The sequence below is a fragment of the Gracilinanus agilis genome, chromosome 6 (assembly GCF_016433145.1).
Source record: "Gracilinanus agilis isolate LMUSP501 chromosome 6, AgileGrace, whole genome shotgun sequence".
NCBI lineage: Eukaryota > Metazoa > Chordata > Mammalia > Didelphimorphia > Didelphidae > Gracilinanus > Gracilinanus agilis.
This window is the reverse complement of record NC_058135.1, coordinates 247,255,787-247,272,167: the sequence shown is the minus strand read 5'-3', so window position 1 is coordinate 247,272,167 and position 16,381 is coordinate 247,255,787. Positions and strand designations below refer to the sequence as shown.

General features: G+C 35.0%; 1 protein-coding gene across 1 annotated transcript in view; it reads right to left on the bottom strand.

Moving 5' to 3' along the window:
* The window catches only part of GAS2 (growth arrest specific 2), a 154,932-nt gene that overhangs the window by 61,365 nt on the left and 77,186 nt on the right, over positions 1-16,381 (bottom strand). Inside the window, exons 4-5 of the mRNA XM_044681839.1 lie at positions 14,392-14,536; positions 5,237-5,344 (exon numbers count right to left, since the gene is read on the bottom strand). Coding sequence (XP_044537774.1) covers positions 5,237-5,344; positions 14,392-14,536 — 253 coding nt within the window. The remainder of the gene's footprint in view (positions 1-5,236; positions 5,345-14,391; positions 14,537-16,381) is intronic.

Here is a 16,381-nt window from a genome sequence, read left to right as displayed (position 1 = left end):
TGAGAGGTTTGGAAATCTTGTTCCTCCCCCACAAAGAAAGGATACATACATAAATGTCTAAAGAAGAAGAAGAAAAACCACTCTAAAAACTGGAAAACTGAAAAATTGACATTCTATTTTATTTTTCATTATGGAATATAATTTTAAAACATAAATCATAATAACTCACATTGTGATTGTTGGCTGCTGTGAGAATTCATTTGGGAGAAGGTAAAGAATAGGAATTGGATGGCTTTATAATTATGAAGGAGCCTCAAGTTTGAACTTAGGAGGTCTTAGGGTCTCACTTTTAGCAAGTATGGAGGGAAGGAAGAATTTTACAATGAACTTTCAAGATCCTGTGATATTTCTCTCTCTGCCAAGGCTGAAGGACTCCTATCTATGCTAAAATAACAGGTTGATCTACTTCCTAAAAGAGAAGGTAAAGGAGCTTGAAAGATAGCACTTCTCTTGAAAACATCAAATAGAATTACGTATCCCTTCAAAACAAAACAAAAACTGAAGGAAGGCTCCAACATGAAATATAAGAAGAAAAAAGGATCCAAGGAGATGTTTGGGGAAATTTTCTTTTGGATCAGAAGATTGCTGGATGGAAGAATGTCCCCTAGAAAAGAAAGGGGGAAGAAAAAGACTCACTGAATACTTGGACTCAGAAAAACCAACAAAATTTTCTTTGGGAAAGAGGGAAGAGTTGGATATTTAAAAAGAAGAAGCTATTTAATCTCCAAAGGATGATGACAAAGATCCTTGGTGCTTTGGAGTGCCAGTTATTCAGAAACATTCTGGAAAAGAGATTAGTTGTGGTTAGTGATTCCATGCTAAGAAGTCCTGAAGCAGTGCTCTGTTGATACAATAACAGCAGGAAAGTCTGAAAATTTTCTGGAGACTGTATTCAATACTCATCCAATCAGACAATTATTGCTCACATAGTGATTCAAATAGGCACAAATAATACTTCTAATAGGAATCTAAAAAGCACCAGTACCAAATCTGGGCAAGACTCTGAAAACACTAAGGGCAAGAATGAGGTTTTTAATAACTGTTTCTCCTTGAATTCAATGGATTAAGAAGCTTTAAATTGGAAAAGGATGTGGAGTGATAGCAAGAAACATATCTGTGTATATCCACCAAGTTAGACACCACAGAGAATACCTATAGATACAATGGAAGATGAATAGGAAAAGTAATGAAAATCAAAGAATACATAAATTTAAGAAACCACAGTTTTATGAAAGTATTACTCAGAAGTTAACAGTAAATTGTTATTATTATAGAGCAGCAAGGTGGCAAAGTAGAATAGACCATTGGGTCTGGAATCAGGAAGAACAAAATCCAAAGCTAGTTTCATTTTCTAGCTGTGTAAAAGAGCTGTGCTGACAGAGATAAGTAGAAATAAAGAAACACATGCATACCCAGAGAGAGAGAGAGAGAGAGAGAGAGAAAGAGATAGAAACATAGAGACAGGGGACAAACACAGATATAGGAACAGACAGAAATATAGAATTAGAAAAAGCAAGAAAACAAGTGAAAATTATTGTTTATTTCATTTTTTTCATTTATAAGATATAAATAACAATAATAACCGCTACCTCACAGGGACATAGTGAGAATCAAATGAGATTGTAATGGTTAAGTGTTTGGAATAGTGGCTGGCATAAAAGTGCTAGATAAAATTATTATTATTAATATTATTATTATTATTATTATTAAAGACATTATTTTTAAAAAGAGTCACTAGTAATATCCATTGTCTCAAAAGTCTCTATCTAATGCACAAAATTTGAGTACTAAACAAGGCAAAGTCAAGATTTTCATACAAGATGGTACTTCTGACCTCAGATTTACTGAAATTTGGTATAAGCCCCATGCCTGGAATATGATCCTGGGCAGGGAGGGGAGGGGAGACAGATTAGGCACTCCTCAAAAGATAGAGGATAGTCAAAAGGGAAAGGAAATTCATGTTATATAATAAAAAGACATTCACATGAGAAAATGCAGGAACCAGATAGAGGAAACAGTGAGGAGAGTTTTGATGAAAATCAACAAAACCCAGAAATAAGAGTGAGGAAGTAATTATGGAATATTATAGACAACCTGTACAGAATGAAGAAATAGATGAGAAATTTTAAGAATAAATCAGACTGGCACTTAGGATGAATAAGATGGAAATTATGGAGACACAACCATTCCATCTTAGAGATTGTGCTGGAAAAGGAAAGGAAACCAGGCATAGTTTATATGTACCCAAGATTTTTAGGTCCAGAGGAAGTATGGAGATGATGTCATGTGCTAAGATTATATAGGGGAAGTCACCCTAGAAAGGATGAGAGGCTCCAAAAGATGAATTTCTGATGAAAACACAAAAAAAATTCTGACAAAGATCAAAAGGATAAATTGTCTAAAGAGACTGATATGTATGGAAGCAGAGGCAAAATGCCAAACAGCTTTGATTTTTTTTAATATGTAAAGATGGAAACAAGGATAGATAATAAAAGATAAATATCAAAGGATGTCATGGTGCTGTAAGCAAAAGATTAGGATTGTTAAAGTTGAAGATGGCCTTAAAGGCTAGTAAAGAAAGCTAAGGATAACAAAAATGAAAATTTAAAAATCAAATTTTAGAGAGGAAACTCAAAGACATAAGACCTTTGCTCATAAAGGACTGAACAATGATAACTGAGGGTCAAAAGATAAGACAGAACTATTATACTGTTGTTTTGCTGCTTCTTCTGCCAAGGAGATTGACCTATAGACCGTGAAGCACAAAATCAAAATGACTACTAGAAGTTGATGCCCAAATAACAAAATGGAATTACTAAAATAAAGTTAGGAAGAGAGGGTCAAGTTGCCTTTGATGATCTCAAATCACTTGGCCCAGATAAATGATATTTTCTCAGATCCCAAAAGAACTTGAATATATGAATGCTGAGTAATTCAGTGATAATTGGCAGATCATAGAACATAGGAGAGGTACTATAAAATTGGAGAAAGAAAAATATCATTCTTTAATTGAAGAGAATAGAATAGGAAAACTATGGTCCAGTGAGTCTGATTTTGATTCCTGGCAAAATTTAGAACATATTATTAAAAGAATGATTAGGAATTATCTAGAAATGGAAGTGGGGGTTGCAAAAATCTAGCATAACTTCATCAAGAATAGGTCCTAGCAAGATGACTTTAGACCCTCTCCCCATTTTTATTAGGATAGAGTTATTAAACTAGAAGTGTCTAGAAATGTTACGGATAGAAGTTTACTTAGATTTTTGCAAAGAATTAGACAATCATTCATGTTATTCTTGTTAAAATCATGGAAAGAATAAGCTAGGTTAACAGCGTAATGGAGTGTTTGAATGATCAAAACCAAAGAGTAGTGACTGTCCACTTAGAATAAATCTCTAGTTTCAGCAATTTATTCTCCATGTTCTGCTTTTTACAATTACTTTGATAAAAGTATATAAATGGAATGCTCATCATATTATTCAATGACATAAAGCTGAGATAAATATCTAAAAGTGGATTCCAGAATTAGGATTAAATAAGACCTTTGGCAAGAATATAGGGTCAATATGGAATATGAAGGGATATGTAGTCTTGTTTAGCTTTAAAAGGACCACTTCACAAGTACTAGATGTGAAAAACATGACTAAACAAACAGGCTGTTTGAAAAAATGATCTAAAGGTGTTAGAGTAGGCTACAGACTCAATAAGACTCACAAATATGATATGACATCCCAGAATGCTGAATAATCTTAGATTGCCTTAAGAGAGGAAGGACGCCTAGGAATAAGGAAATGATAATCCCTAATTTGGCCATATCTAGAGTAGCATGTTCTCAGTTTACGATTCTCAACACCACATTATAGGAAGCATATCAATAAACTAGACATTGTCCAGAGAAGGGCAACCAGGACGGAGAAGGATCTTGAATACATGCAACTTGAAGACTGGTTGAAGGAATTAGGGATCTTTAACTTGGAGAAGAGCTGCGTTTAAATATTTGAAGGGTTGCCACAAAGAAAAAAAGTTTAGATTTGTTCTGGTTGATATTGAATGGAAAATGAGGAAAATGTATGAAAGTTTCAAAGATAAGTTGGCTTGACAAAAAGAAAAATTTTCTTGCAATCGTACTAATCCCCAAATGGAATAGGATGCTACCTCAAGAGGTAGTATTTTCTCCAAAAAATGGAAATCTCTATTAAAAGACTGATAAACTATTTGTGAGGTCTGTTGTAAAGAATATTCAATGACCATTGAAGTATCTTACAATTCTGAAATTATGTGATTCTCTACTAAATTTTGTAATAACAGAGCGAATATTTTTAAATGACCAAGTAAACTTAGAAGAAAAAATTCTCTGAACTCGCTTTTTTTTGGCATTGCCTAGAGTTTAAGCAACAATGTAAAATATCCATTATATCAACTGCAGATGTTCTAGGAATAAAAGTGAAATATAATTTCCTTTCTTTAAAAAAATCAATCCAGTTTTAGAAAAAGGTGAAAGACTATTTTAAGAAACTGAAGTTATGATTATCTGCAAAACCAATCATAGAAGCAATGAAGAGGAGCTTTGGAAACCTGAACTTAATGAACCACTTCTTAAAATAGGAAACATATTCATTTAGAATAACTTCTGGAATGGCTAGTGTTACTGCCAAGACTACTGGGCAAAATGTCAATTTCAGAAATGGACTAAGATTTCCAACTTATTTCACTGTCAAATCTAAAACATTAATTACATAATCAATACTGAACTCTTCTGACCTAGGAACTCACCTAAGAAATGAAAATTCTTCTCAATATATCACTATCTGATTGGTCTTCCAGTTGTGGACCTATATCAGCACTATATATCCCCAAATTATTAAACATTTGCTCTCATAATCTAGAAAAAAATTTAAAACCCCAAATCAAATAGACTAGAAACTGAGAACTTGAACTCAACTGAGGTATGAACCTAAGCTATGTAGGAATAAGGAAGAATTCTATTATTATTTTTCCTTGGGGGAGAGAGGTTTAAGTTCATTCTGTATTTCATTTAAAAACCATCCATGGATATCCTTGGCTTCAGTTTCCACTCTATTGTTAATACTCTACTCTGAAAAGTATGTGCAAATACAAATAAAAGAAGGTGATAGAGAACAATCAGTGCCGTACCCCTTAAGTCCCCTCCCAAATACTCAATAATATTCTCAATGTAGAATCAGGAACCAAGTAAAAAATTAAAACTTTTTTTTACCCTAATGAAAAGGATCTTTTCTCCAACTCTGTATCTTCCTTGTGAGAGACGCTCCACACAGAACTTGGTTGGGCATTTGCAAGGCGGATCTTCTGAAATATGTTTCACCTGTAACATAAGAGCAGCCCATTATTTTCTCTCTCAAGGAATATCTGTGATTTAGACAATTCACTTTGTTACTAATAATAGCTAACTTATATATAGCACTTTCAAGTTCATATGCAATCATCCATTTGATCAAAAATAGTCACTTTATACCAGGATTCAAGTAAATGTAGACCAGATTTAGCACTAAATATACAAATGTTAGAGGCTAATGATATTTCCTGAAGGCATTTATTGGTACCTTTACGAAGAATAGATATGCTTTAGAGCTACAACATTTGTACAGTTTTGTCCAAGGGCATTCTTCCAGTATAATTTATTTTACATCCATCCTTCCTTTTCCATTGCCACTGCCAAGACTATAATATCAGGCCCTTATCACATGATTTCTGAAATATTGCAATATAACCTTCAAACTGGCTCCCCTTGATTCCAGTCTTTCCCCACCCCAACTTTATACATTGATGCCAGATATACCCAATTAAAACATCACTTTCAGCATACCATTCTCTCTGGTCCAAAAACCACAATGACTCCCCACCGACTATAAGAATACTATTCAAAGTCTCAGCATTCCAGGATCTCTGCCATTTTGCACCTCCCCATCCCTGAAAACTAAAATCCTGCTATTTCAATTCAACAAAAATGTCTTCTCTATCTGAAATCTCTGGTGAAGCCAAAGGAGTTTATTCATTCTTTCCCCAATATACCACTCACATTCCTTCGTCTGGGCCTTTGCCCATGCCACTTTTCTGTGCTAGGGATGGCTTCTTCCACTTCAATCTGCTTATCTTACCCTTCAAAGCCCAGCTCAGGTCTTATGTCTTTCATTAAATCATCCTGAAACACATCAGTGCTGTCATCGTTCTTATCCCCCAGTACAGTGTCCTTTATACAATGTATATGTAATTGAGGTGTGTTGAATGATGATGCAAAAAAAGAAGACGATTATGACAATGATGACTGATTGTAATGACAGTGGTAAAATGGTAGTCAAAGAATTATGAGTATCATTCTCCCTTTAGGGTAAAGTGTTTGGGCTCATAAAGTCAAATATTTTGAAATTTTAAATGTCATGATGAGATTCACATTTTCACCATTTTACTCTCTATAATTCCTTCAAGATGAATTTGAATGTTTCCATAATTAGAAAAGGTTAAATCAACTATTGTTTTTAAATTAGAAAACATGAATATTTTGAACTTTATGATTTCCTCCAAGGAGCCTTGCTCTTTCTAATGTGCCTAGAACCACATAGGAATCCATATAATTATACCAAGACATCAAAGCTCCCCCATTTAATTTCCAAATTTATCACTTATTACCTTTGTATTTTATGCAACTGAGAGACATACATTTTATTCATCTGTTTTTACATAATATACGTCCTTAATTATTATACCTTCAAACTAGATTTTAAATTTGAGGCAAAGCCAGCATAGATAGTAAATGATGCCTACATATGAAGTTTGAGTAATAATGAGCCTTAAGGGAAAGTAGAATCTTTCATAACTTCATAAATAAGATCCATATTAGATTGAATTTGGAAGTATACCATGCTCTGTCTCATACATTCTTCTTTAAGTATTTTTTTTCTGAAGAGAAAGCACAAATCATTAAGAGAAAGGGGGTAGTTTTAACCCAAAAAACTACTTGACCTCAAGAGCCTAGACAAACATCACTAGCTGTACTCTTAAGGAGCATGACCTGATTGACCAAAAATCTTGCCCCGTCTAAGTGACCAAGTGTTGGAAATTCTACTATTAAATATTTATTCCTTTGGTTGATAAATTTTCCTATTTCTTCTAAAGTAAAATTAGTTCCCGAGAGGAATAGCATGACTTGTTCAAAACCATAGTGTAAATTAAGTTTTTCACAAACATCTCTCCCTACCCCAAGACAAAGGTCCTTCATAACTACAGAACTGTAGTAATAACCAAAAGAAGAAAGGGAATGGATGCATAAATGAGAGGTGGAAGATGTGGTGTAATGAATGGCAGGGAGCAGATTCATTGTCTTCACAAACATGGCCTTGGAAGGAAGATCAGATACATTCTTGAAATAAGAAGGATGATAGTGCAAAAATTGGGAGCAGTCACCTCCAATACTTGTTCCTGAATTCCCCAACACATTGCCCAAGTTACTCAAACTTTTTCATAGGTATTGAAATTGCCAAGAGCAAAATCCCAGAGAGATCATAACCAAGAGAAACCTGGTGCATCACAGGATAGCTAAGATATGAGCTATGACTGCTTTTTACTATATTTCATGAACATAAGGAAAGTGACTCTGGTCATTGCCAGGAATAAGGTCCTTCAGGATAAAGGAAGAAAAATATGACCTGATATTCATTTTAGAAGATGAATAGACATATCTAATAAAGAGGGAGACCAAGTTTTGTGAGTTCTGAGATAAGAAAAGACAGGTTTCTTCACAGCAGACTGAACTAAACAATCCTTATATTAGGATTCTGACAGCACTTATATGATGATAAATAAGTGCACTGAAGACGTGAGGAAAAGAACTTTCATTCAGAGCAGTACTCAGAGATAATACATAAATATTTCTATGGCATAACATCATCAAGGGTGGAAAGTATTTCCTTGAAGGATCCATCTTTGGGAAGTAATATCACAAATCTATTAGGTAGATACTTTATCAATACTGAAAACCTTTTTTATCTGAAGGAGAGATACTTTCATTGGTGAAAGAGATCAGATGAAGACTTGACTTTTATGTTATGAGGAAGAATTAAGATCTCCCAAACGCTGAATGATTATTTAGACCAAATACAAGAAGGAGAAATGAGACAAGATTAAGTGAGGTCCTACCCAAAACATGTTTAGGATGGCAGAACTTGATGTGTATTGGGGGGAGGTGAGGAATGGCTGAATAGCTATTTTTTTAAAGCCTTGGGGACTGTAACATGGCAGTCAAGAACATGGGTTTCAAGAATTGGATGTGAATCTTGGTTCCACTACTTAACGACCAAGAGTTTTCTTAACCCTTTAAGTCTTAGTTTTCACCTACACAAAATTAGGATATAGAAAATAGTGTAATAGAAAATAATTGAACCCTCTTCTAGCAGAATTTGTCTACCTTGCCTGGATTACGTAATATTTGGAATTCTATATTTCATTTTGGGCACATTTTTGGAAGGGCACTGATAAGTTAGTGCATATTTAGAAGGAAGTAATTAGAAGATAGTGAGGAAACTAGAAACCATATATAATCATTAATAGTTGAAAGAACTTTTAGTGTTTAGCCTAGAGAAGAGAAGACTAGGAAAGAGATGGTAACTATGATAGCTGTCTTCAAAATAGGTGAAGGATTGTTTCATGGAAGAACGATTAGACATATTCTGCTTGGTCCCAGGAAGCATAACTAGGAGTGAGGGGAGGGAGGTGTGGAGAAGACGTTTCAGCTTCATATAAGGAAGCACTTAGAGTTGTCCAAAAAATGGAAAGAGCTGCCTCATGAGGTAATGAGCTGCCCATCACGAGTTCTTCAAGTGAAGGCTGGATGACCACTTGTCAGGAATGTTGTAGAAAGGATTCCTGTTCAGGCACAGGTTGGACTGGATGACCTTTGCGGTCCCTTCCAACTTTGATATCCTGTGATTCTATGAACAAGAGTATTCTGTGGGCAGAGGAAATATGCTGTTAGGAAGGAAATATCTGATAAATGAAATATGTGCTTCTTACATTACCTTTGGATGAGCTAGGTTGCTGTCATAGGCTTTGGCAGGTGTCTTTCTGGCTGCTGTCCAAACATTTGGGCCAAGTTTCTGATGAAATGGGATGTCTAGGGTTGCCAAATTATCCTGAATTATACCATCTATCATTACCCCAAAAAGAGGAAGTTACTTAGGTAGAGGAAGAATACCAATCCTCTCTAAGAACTTTATTCATCACATTGACTGACCATCCAGACAAGGCAAAGGTTTGAATTCAGCCTTCTCTTTCTATTCTCTCAAGGCTGAATAACAATTTTTAGGGCTAATGAATAAAATCTCTTAGATAGATGCCTGTTGTCCTTCTCCACTGATATCCAGACTAAAGGAGGTGTTTTTAACTGGCCACCTAAAAGAACCATCTATTTATTTAATCTCATTATTCTCTCACTAGGCCTAAGGAGGAAATATGAGGACACATTGGCTGTTTCAACACTGGCAGGATGCTATTTGTTAAAAAACAGAACACTTGCTTAAACATGATATCTCAACATAGATCTAGTTCTTGTGCAAATAACACAGCTCATTTTACCCAAGTCAAAAGATCCAATACACCTTATTCAGCACACACAAGGTCTTACGAGACAGTCTATGGCCATTTTGCATTCCAATTTTAATTAAAATACAGCACATGAATTTTCTATTGCCAATGGACATCTTGCAGAGTATCCATCACAAAAGGAATAGTTTCTCTAGGAGACATCTGTAATTCCCACTGAAAGTATAAGTAACTTTTATGTGACTCTCTTTTTTTTTTTGATCTGTCACCATTGACTCTGAAATAAAACATTTCATTCATGAAACAAGTGCCATCACTTTAGCTAAGCACAAGAGTTTTCAGATAGGGCAGCATGCTGTATTTTCATTGGTGAAGAACAATACAGAAACATCTACTAGTGCACTTTGATTAAAATGACTATTATTTGGGCTGACTTCAATTTTGGAAATTTGTCTTTTAGAAAAATACAAGAACTTGGACCATTATATAGCATTAAGTCAAATGAGTGGCTTTCATAGCTCCTTTTAGATGTCTCTAGTTTCATTCCACTTCTGAATGGAGGGAATGGTGTGATATAACAGCCAAGAAAGATAATTTGATCTCAGACTGCAAGAAGAGAGACTTAGCATTCAAGAATATGAAGCCAAAAATGCTGTTTTACTTTTCCCTAGTCAGGCCCTGTCTGCAGTATTGAGTTTGGTTCTGGGTGCCACATCTTAGGGAAAACACTGATAAGCTAAAAGGTGAACAGAAGGGAGTGACCAAGAGAGTAAAGGGCCTTGAGTTCATGCCTTATAAAGAATTGTTGAAAGAACTGATTTTAGTCTGGAAAAGAGAAGACTTGTGGGCAATGAGTAATAGCACGAACATGATAATTCTCTTTAAGGAGGACTGTCACATAGAAGAGGGATTAGACTTCTTTTTTTCTGGTCCAGAGGAAAGAACTAGGACTGGTGGGTAAAAATTGCAAAAGAAACAAATTTACGTTTGATATCAGGAAAACTACTTAACCATTAGAGCTATCACAAAGTATAAGAGGCTACTTCAAGAGGTAGCAGGTTCCATCTTATTGGAAGTATTAAAACAAAAGCCTTCCCCATTGTCCTGATTGACATTTTCATGTAGTCCCAAAGGAAAGCAGAGATGTGCATTGTTGTTTGGTATACATCTCTGATCTGTGTAATTTGGACACAGGAGGTGGACAGGGCAGACATAGTTGTTTGATTTTTCTAGACCAACTGAATTCATTAAGATTCTACACTGTACTTTATCCAGTCACTATCTTATAGCTAAGATGAAGAAAAAAAAAACATTTTGCCCTTTATGTAAAGATATCACTGTCACATACTTGGAAAAACATTCATTTTGATTTCTGTTTCCCACCCCTAATCAATAGAGTTGAATTTTGGAGTTACTCACAATTGCTTACTCATGACTCCTGCTACTCAGTTGTGTATGTTTTCAAGATCATTGAAATACAGAAGCTTAGAGTTCAAAGGGATCTCAGAGACTACCTAATCCAAGACTAAACAAGAATCCCCTCAACAACATCCTTACCAGTTCTACCAATCTTAGCTCAAAGAGGTCAAAAGATAAAGAAATTACAATCTCCTAAAGCACCTAATACAGCACTTGGACTGTCCTGGCTGTTGAATTATTTTTCCTTATACTGAGTGAAGGTACACAAAGATGATGGGACAGGAAGCAGCCTAGGATGTACTATTCCTCTTTGTGAGACAATATATTGATAGCTAGCTAACGACCTGGACCTCACTGAAATGACACCATAAGCAACTAGACAGTATTTAGGATAAACATGTCATAGTTCCTTTGTTTTTTTTTTACAAGGAAAAACTTGGAAGTCATACATTGAACAGCTCTAGGGTTGATAACAAAGGATGACTTGTCATATGAGGGAAGGAGGAGGATTGACTAGTTTTCTTTTGAATTTATGTATGGCCAATCCTAGCAGGCAATCATTCCTTCTGTTCTTTCTGTTATTCCTGGGTAGCTTCAGCATCTACAGAAAAAAGATTCTAGCCATGGCCAACATAACTGTCCAGCTCCTCTTTTGTATAGACCAGTGATTCCCAAAGTGGGTACTACTGCCCCCTGGTGGGTGCTGCAGCGATCCAGGGAAGCAGTGATGGCCACACTTTTTTTGTATTACATTCTATTCTGAGTTCAATAAATAGTTTCATAATTTCCAGGGGGCGTTAAGTAATATTTTTTTTCTGGAAAGGGGGTGGAAGGCCAAAAAAAGTTTGGGAACTACTGGTATAGACAATATGAAGGCTGTCATCAAATTATCAATAATTCTTTCCCATGACTCTAAAGTAGATCAAGAATTAAGAGCATGTTTAATTAAAGCTCTTGGAATTACCATCCCTTATAATCTTTGGAAGCAATTATACTTCAAGTAAAAATTAGGCCTAATATACCCCACTATTTTTTTCCTTTGCTTGACCTATTATTTCATCAGCATAGGGTACTTCCTCTGAGGGATTTTCCAATCATCAATGATAATCAATAAATACTCTTCAATTTACAGTGTGAGAAAGTTGCCTGGGAAATAAAGACTTTAAATGACTTGTCAAGAGTCATACAGTCAGTATGGAGCAAAGGTAGGGCATGAACTGAGATCTTCCTGGTTCCAAGGCCAACTCTTTGTCCATTATGTGATATTGCCTCTCGCCTACTTAATGGCAGGGAGATATAGATTGCCAATAGTTGATATAAACGCCTCATTAGAAGCACACAGTCTTCTTCAGTGGGCTCCTTCTATGAACTGCTTTCATGTATATTTGTAAGTATATTATGTTATTACAACTATAATAGTCTTTATTTCACAAAATGATGTTTGAAAAGTAATGTTGCAATGACTTAAATCACTGTAGTCAACCTGTTATAGTGTCCCTCATAGACTGACCAAATTAAGTTTCAAACAAAATATCTTTCAGCCTCAGTGTTCACTGGACTATTCTACATAATACAGCTGGTAGGAATCAATAAACAATAATTATTTTATTCTATTTGAAGTCAATTATATCACTGTGGGTGAATGCATATATGACCAAAATACCTCAACAATTTAAGGATTAATCTGTGCTTTGGTACCAGATCGGATACTCCCAAACAATTGCACATCACAATCCTTCTATGACATAGTAGATCATCCTCGATAGTAACAGTAGCTGAAGAATTCATTACCCTATGGCAAACCTGGTTAAGTCAATTCGAGATAGGTAGCCCAGTGGATAGAGTGCAGGTCCTGAAGTAAGAGAGATCTGAGTTCAAATACAACCTCAGAAAATTAACTAATAGCTGTGTGACCTTGGGCAAGGCAATTAATCTTAGTCTACCTCAGTTTCTTTATAAAATGAGGGTGTTAATAAATAGTACCTACCTCCCAGAGTTTTTGTCAGGATCAAATGAGATCATATTTGTGAAATACTTAGCAAGGCTTAAAGTGTTATATAAATATTAGCTATTATTATTATTATTACTAATTCAAAAAGTATTTGTTAAGTGCCAGGCATAATAGATATAGTATGAAGTCTTTCCAATTTTAGCTGGGCTTGTCCATAAATGACAAGCGCTGGACTCATACCTATGCATTTACTTGAAGCCATTCTGACCTGGAAGGTATTGTAAAAACTCATGTTCTTCTAATATATATCCTTTAAAAACCCATGGTCACATTCATGTACAACAAGACAGAAGAGCATAAGCTTAGTGGAGGATATCTGACAAAAAACAATGCACAATATAAGGTTTAAACAGGCAGAAAAGATTTACAAATCAGAATATCCCCAAATGATGTAATCTGAAGTTATGGTCACCCAGATATAAACATTCTCTAGATCTTAATTTTTATGGGGATCAAGGCAAAGAGGAATTAATGGAAAGCATTGTATTTTTATTCCCTCTTCACTCTTAACTTTCTTTGATTGCATGCATCATATTTCTCTATCCATGGAAAAGAAAATCATGATTGACTTTACTTCAGAGAGTTACTGCCAGAAATAACCCCATCCAGACAAGATTTAAAAATTCACAAGTTATAAGGCATAGAAATTTGTATGTTTATATTGAAATAGGTATATATATATTTGAAAAATGCTATTAAAGGATTGGTAGCCCAATTTAAATATCTGGATGGTCCAGTCTACAATAGTCAAATTAAATAGGAATCCACAGAAGTAATGACATAGGAATTTCTTTATTCCTTTTCTCAGATTTCAATGAAATTTAGGTCATGGGTAGAAGCATCAGGTATATTTAATTATAAGGAATGAGATATACATTTCTATCTACATAAATAAGTATAATATATATATATATATATATATAAAGTGAATGTATATATGTATAATGGACATCAGGCTTTGATAGTGAAAGAAATTCTGGATTTGAAATCAAGAAAGGCATTCATTCAGACTCCTAATCTTTTATTAATTATGGGACTGTGGAGAAAGTTACTTAATATCTCTAAGCCTGAGTATCTAACCTTATTTGTAAAATGGAAGGAATAATTCTCATACGAACCTCAGGAAGCTGTCATAATGGCCAAATAGCATTTATTTAAGCGTTTTTGCAATTTCAGGGTCGAAGATATTACAATCATTAGTTTAGAGAGATGAGATCTTAGAGACCTCTGAACCCCACTCTCACACTTTATAGACAAGGAAACTGAGGCACACAGCGGTTGCTTGACTAACCCAGAGTCATACTACCATAAATATATCAACTATTATTAGATCTATAGTTGCCAGAATCACTAGGAACTTGGACCCAATTTTTATAGGCTTTACTTACAGCATCATCCAATAAGTTTCCTGTACTCTTTTTTCCAGAAGACTTTGTTGATGAAGGAGAAGGAGAAGGAGAAGGGGCTGAAAGTGTTTCTTCCTGTTCAATCTCTTTTTCCAGCTTTATTAAACCAGGAGGTTCCACACCATATCTTAGTTAAAAAAAGGCAAAAAAAATCATCAGAATATCACCCTTATTAAGCAATATTAATAATACATAGGAATAATATTTAATATATTTTATTTGGGGCTTCCTAACTTGTGAGTTCATTAGTTTGGGGAAATCTAAGGGTAGAAATTCTCTGCTGGTGTAGAAACTACATCTCCCTAAAATATATATAGCTTTAGAGAAGGGCTTGAGGCACTATTATCCAGACTCAACAGACCATGTGATATAAATCATACTGGAGAAAAGGGATAAAAATGTTTACTCTTGAAAAGGCACAAACCCTTTCATCTAGTGATAATATCCACAAAGACCTATACCCCCCAACGATTAAAGTAGCCAAATCCAAAATGGTTATAGGAATTCTTTTTAGTAACAAAGAACTGGAAACTAAAGTGATTTCCATCATGGGGAACAACTGAACAAAAAATGGCAAATGAATATAATGTAAGTAAGAAACAGTAAAAGGGATCATTTCTCAGAAACCCGGGAAGACTTGCATTAACTGGTGGAGAACAGACAAATGGCTTTGAGAAACTTAAGAATTCTCATCAACACAATAATAAATGATGATTCCAGTCTAACAATAATTAAGGGGGCAGCTGGGTAGCTCAGTGGATTGAGAGTCAGGCCTAGAGATGGGAGGTCCTGGGTTCAAAACTGACCTTAGACACTTCCCAGCTGTGTGACCCTGGGCAAGTCCCTTAACCCCCATTGCCTAGCCCTTACTACTCTTCTGACTTGGAACTAATACATAGTATTGATTCTAAGGTGGAAGGTAAGGGTTTAAACCAACAAATAAATAAATAAATGCTCCTTATCCCCAGAGAACTATATTAAAAAAACCAATAATTAAGCATATTACCTGCCCCCTAATAGTTAAGTGACAGACTCAGGCCTGTATAATCACACTTTTTTTTTACATAACCAATTTGGGTATTTGCTTGACTGTGCATAGATATTTCTAATAGTAAGGATTTTGTTTTTTTATTATTATTTTCAATCGCAGGCTGGAAGGAAAGAAAATAAATTCTTCATTGAAAAAAGATGTATAAAATAAAAGTTCCCATATGAAAAAGTCAGCCTACTTCCAGCATATCTCAAATAACTCAGTATGTCTTAAAGTGTATTCACAAAATATTCTTTATATTATCTGCCCCTCCTCTGTTTTACCTTCTTAAAACTTTTTCTGCTTCTGTTCCTGATATTACTATTTGAAACTGTGATAATCAATTCTATACTAACTTGGAACTTACTGAGAATATATAAAATCCAAGTTGTAGTTTTGGTTTTGCCATTAGCTAGACCTTGGGCAAATAAATCCTTTAGCCTGTCCAGAAGGCTAGATGGGGTTGAACTCAATAATCTTTTAGTCACTTTCAGTTCTAAACTTTTAGTTCACTTAAACATTGTCTGGCATTGAAATGATAACTTGTAAAGTAGAAGCCAGGTGATCTGCTTTCAATTTAGGGAATTGAAAATAGAGAACAGTACATGCCAGCTACATGGAGTATGGAAAATGTCTTTGTTTTCTTCAGTGTGGGGAATTCCTGGTTTTAGTTGTTTGGTTGGTCAATCTCTGTGCTCCTTTTGGGGCCCCCTTTTTCTTCATCTAGTCTATTCCACTTGCCGATTATGGCAGTTCCCAAGAAATCAATTACCATCTCTATACTAATGATTCTCAAATCTACTTATCTGGCCCTAACCTCTTTGCTGGCCTCTAGACATACTTTCAAGTGTTTCTTAGACATCTCAAACTGGATATGCCATAGATATCTTAAACTCAAAATTTCTAAAACTGAACTCACTATCTTTCTCCTAAAACTTTCCT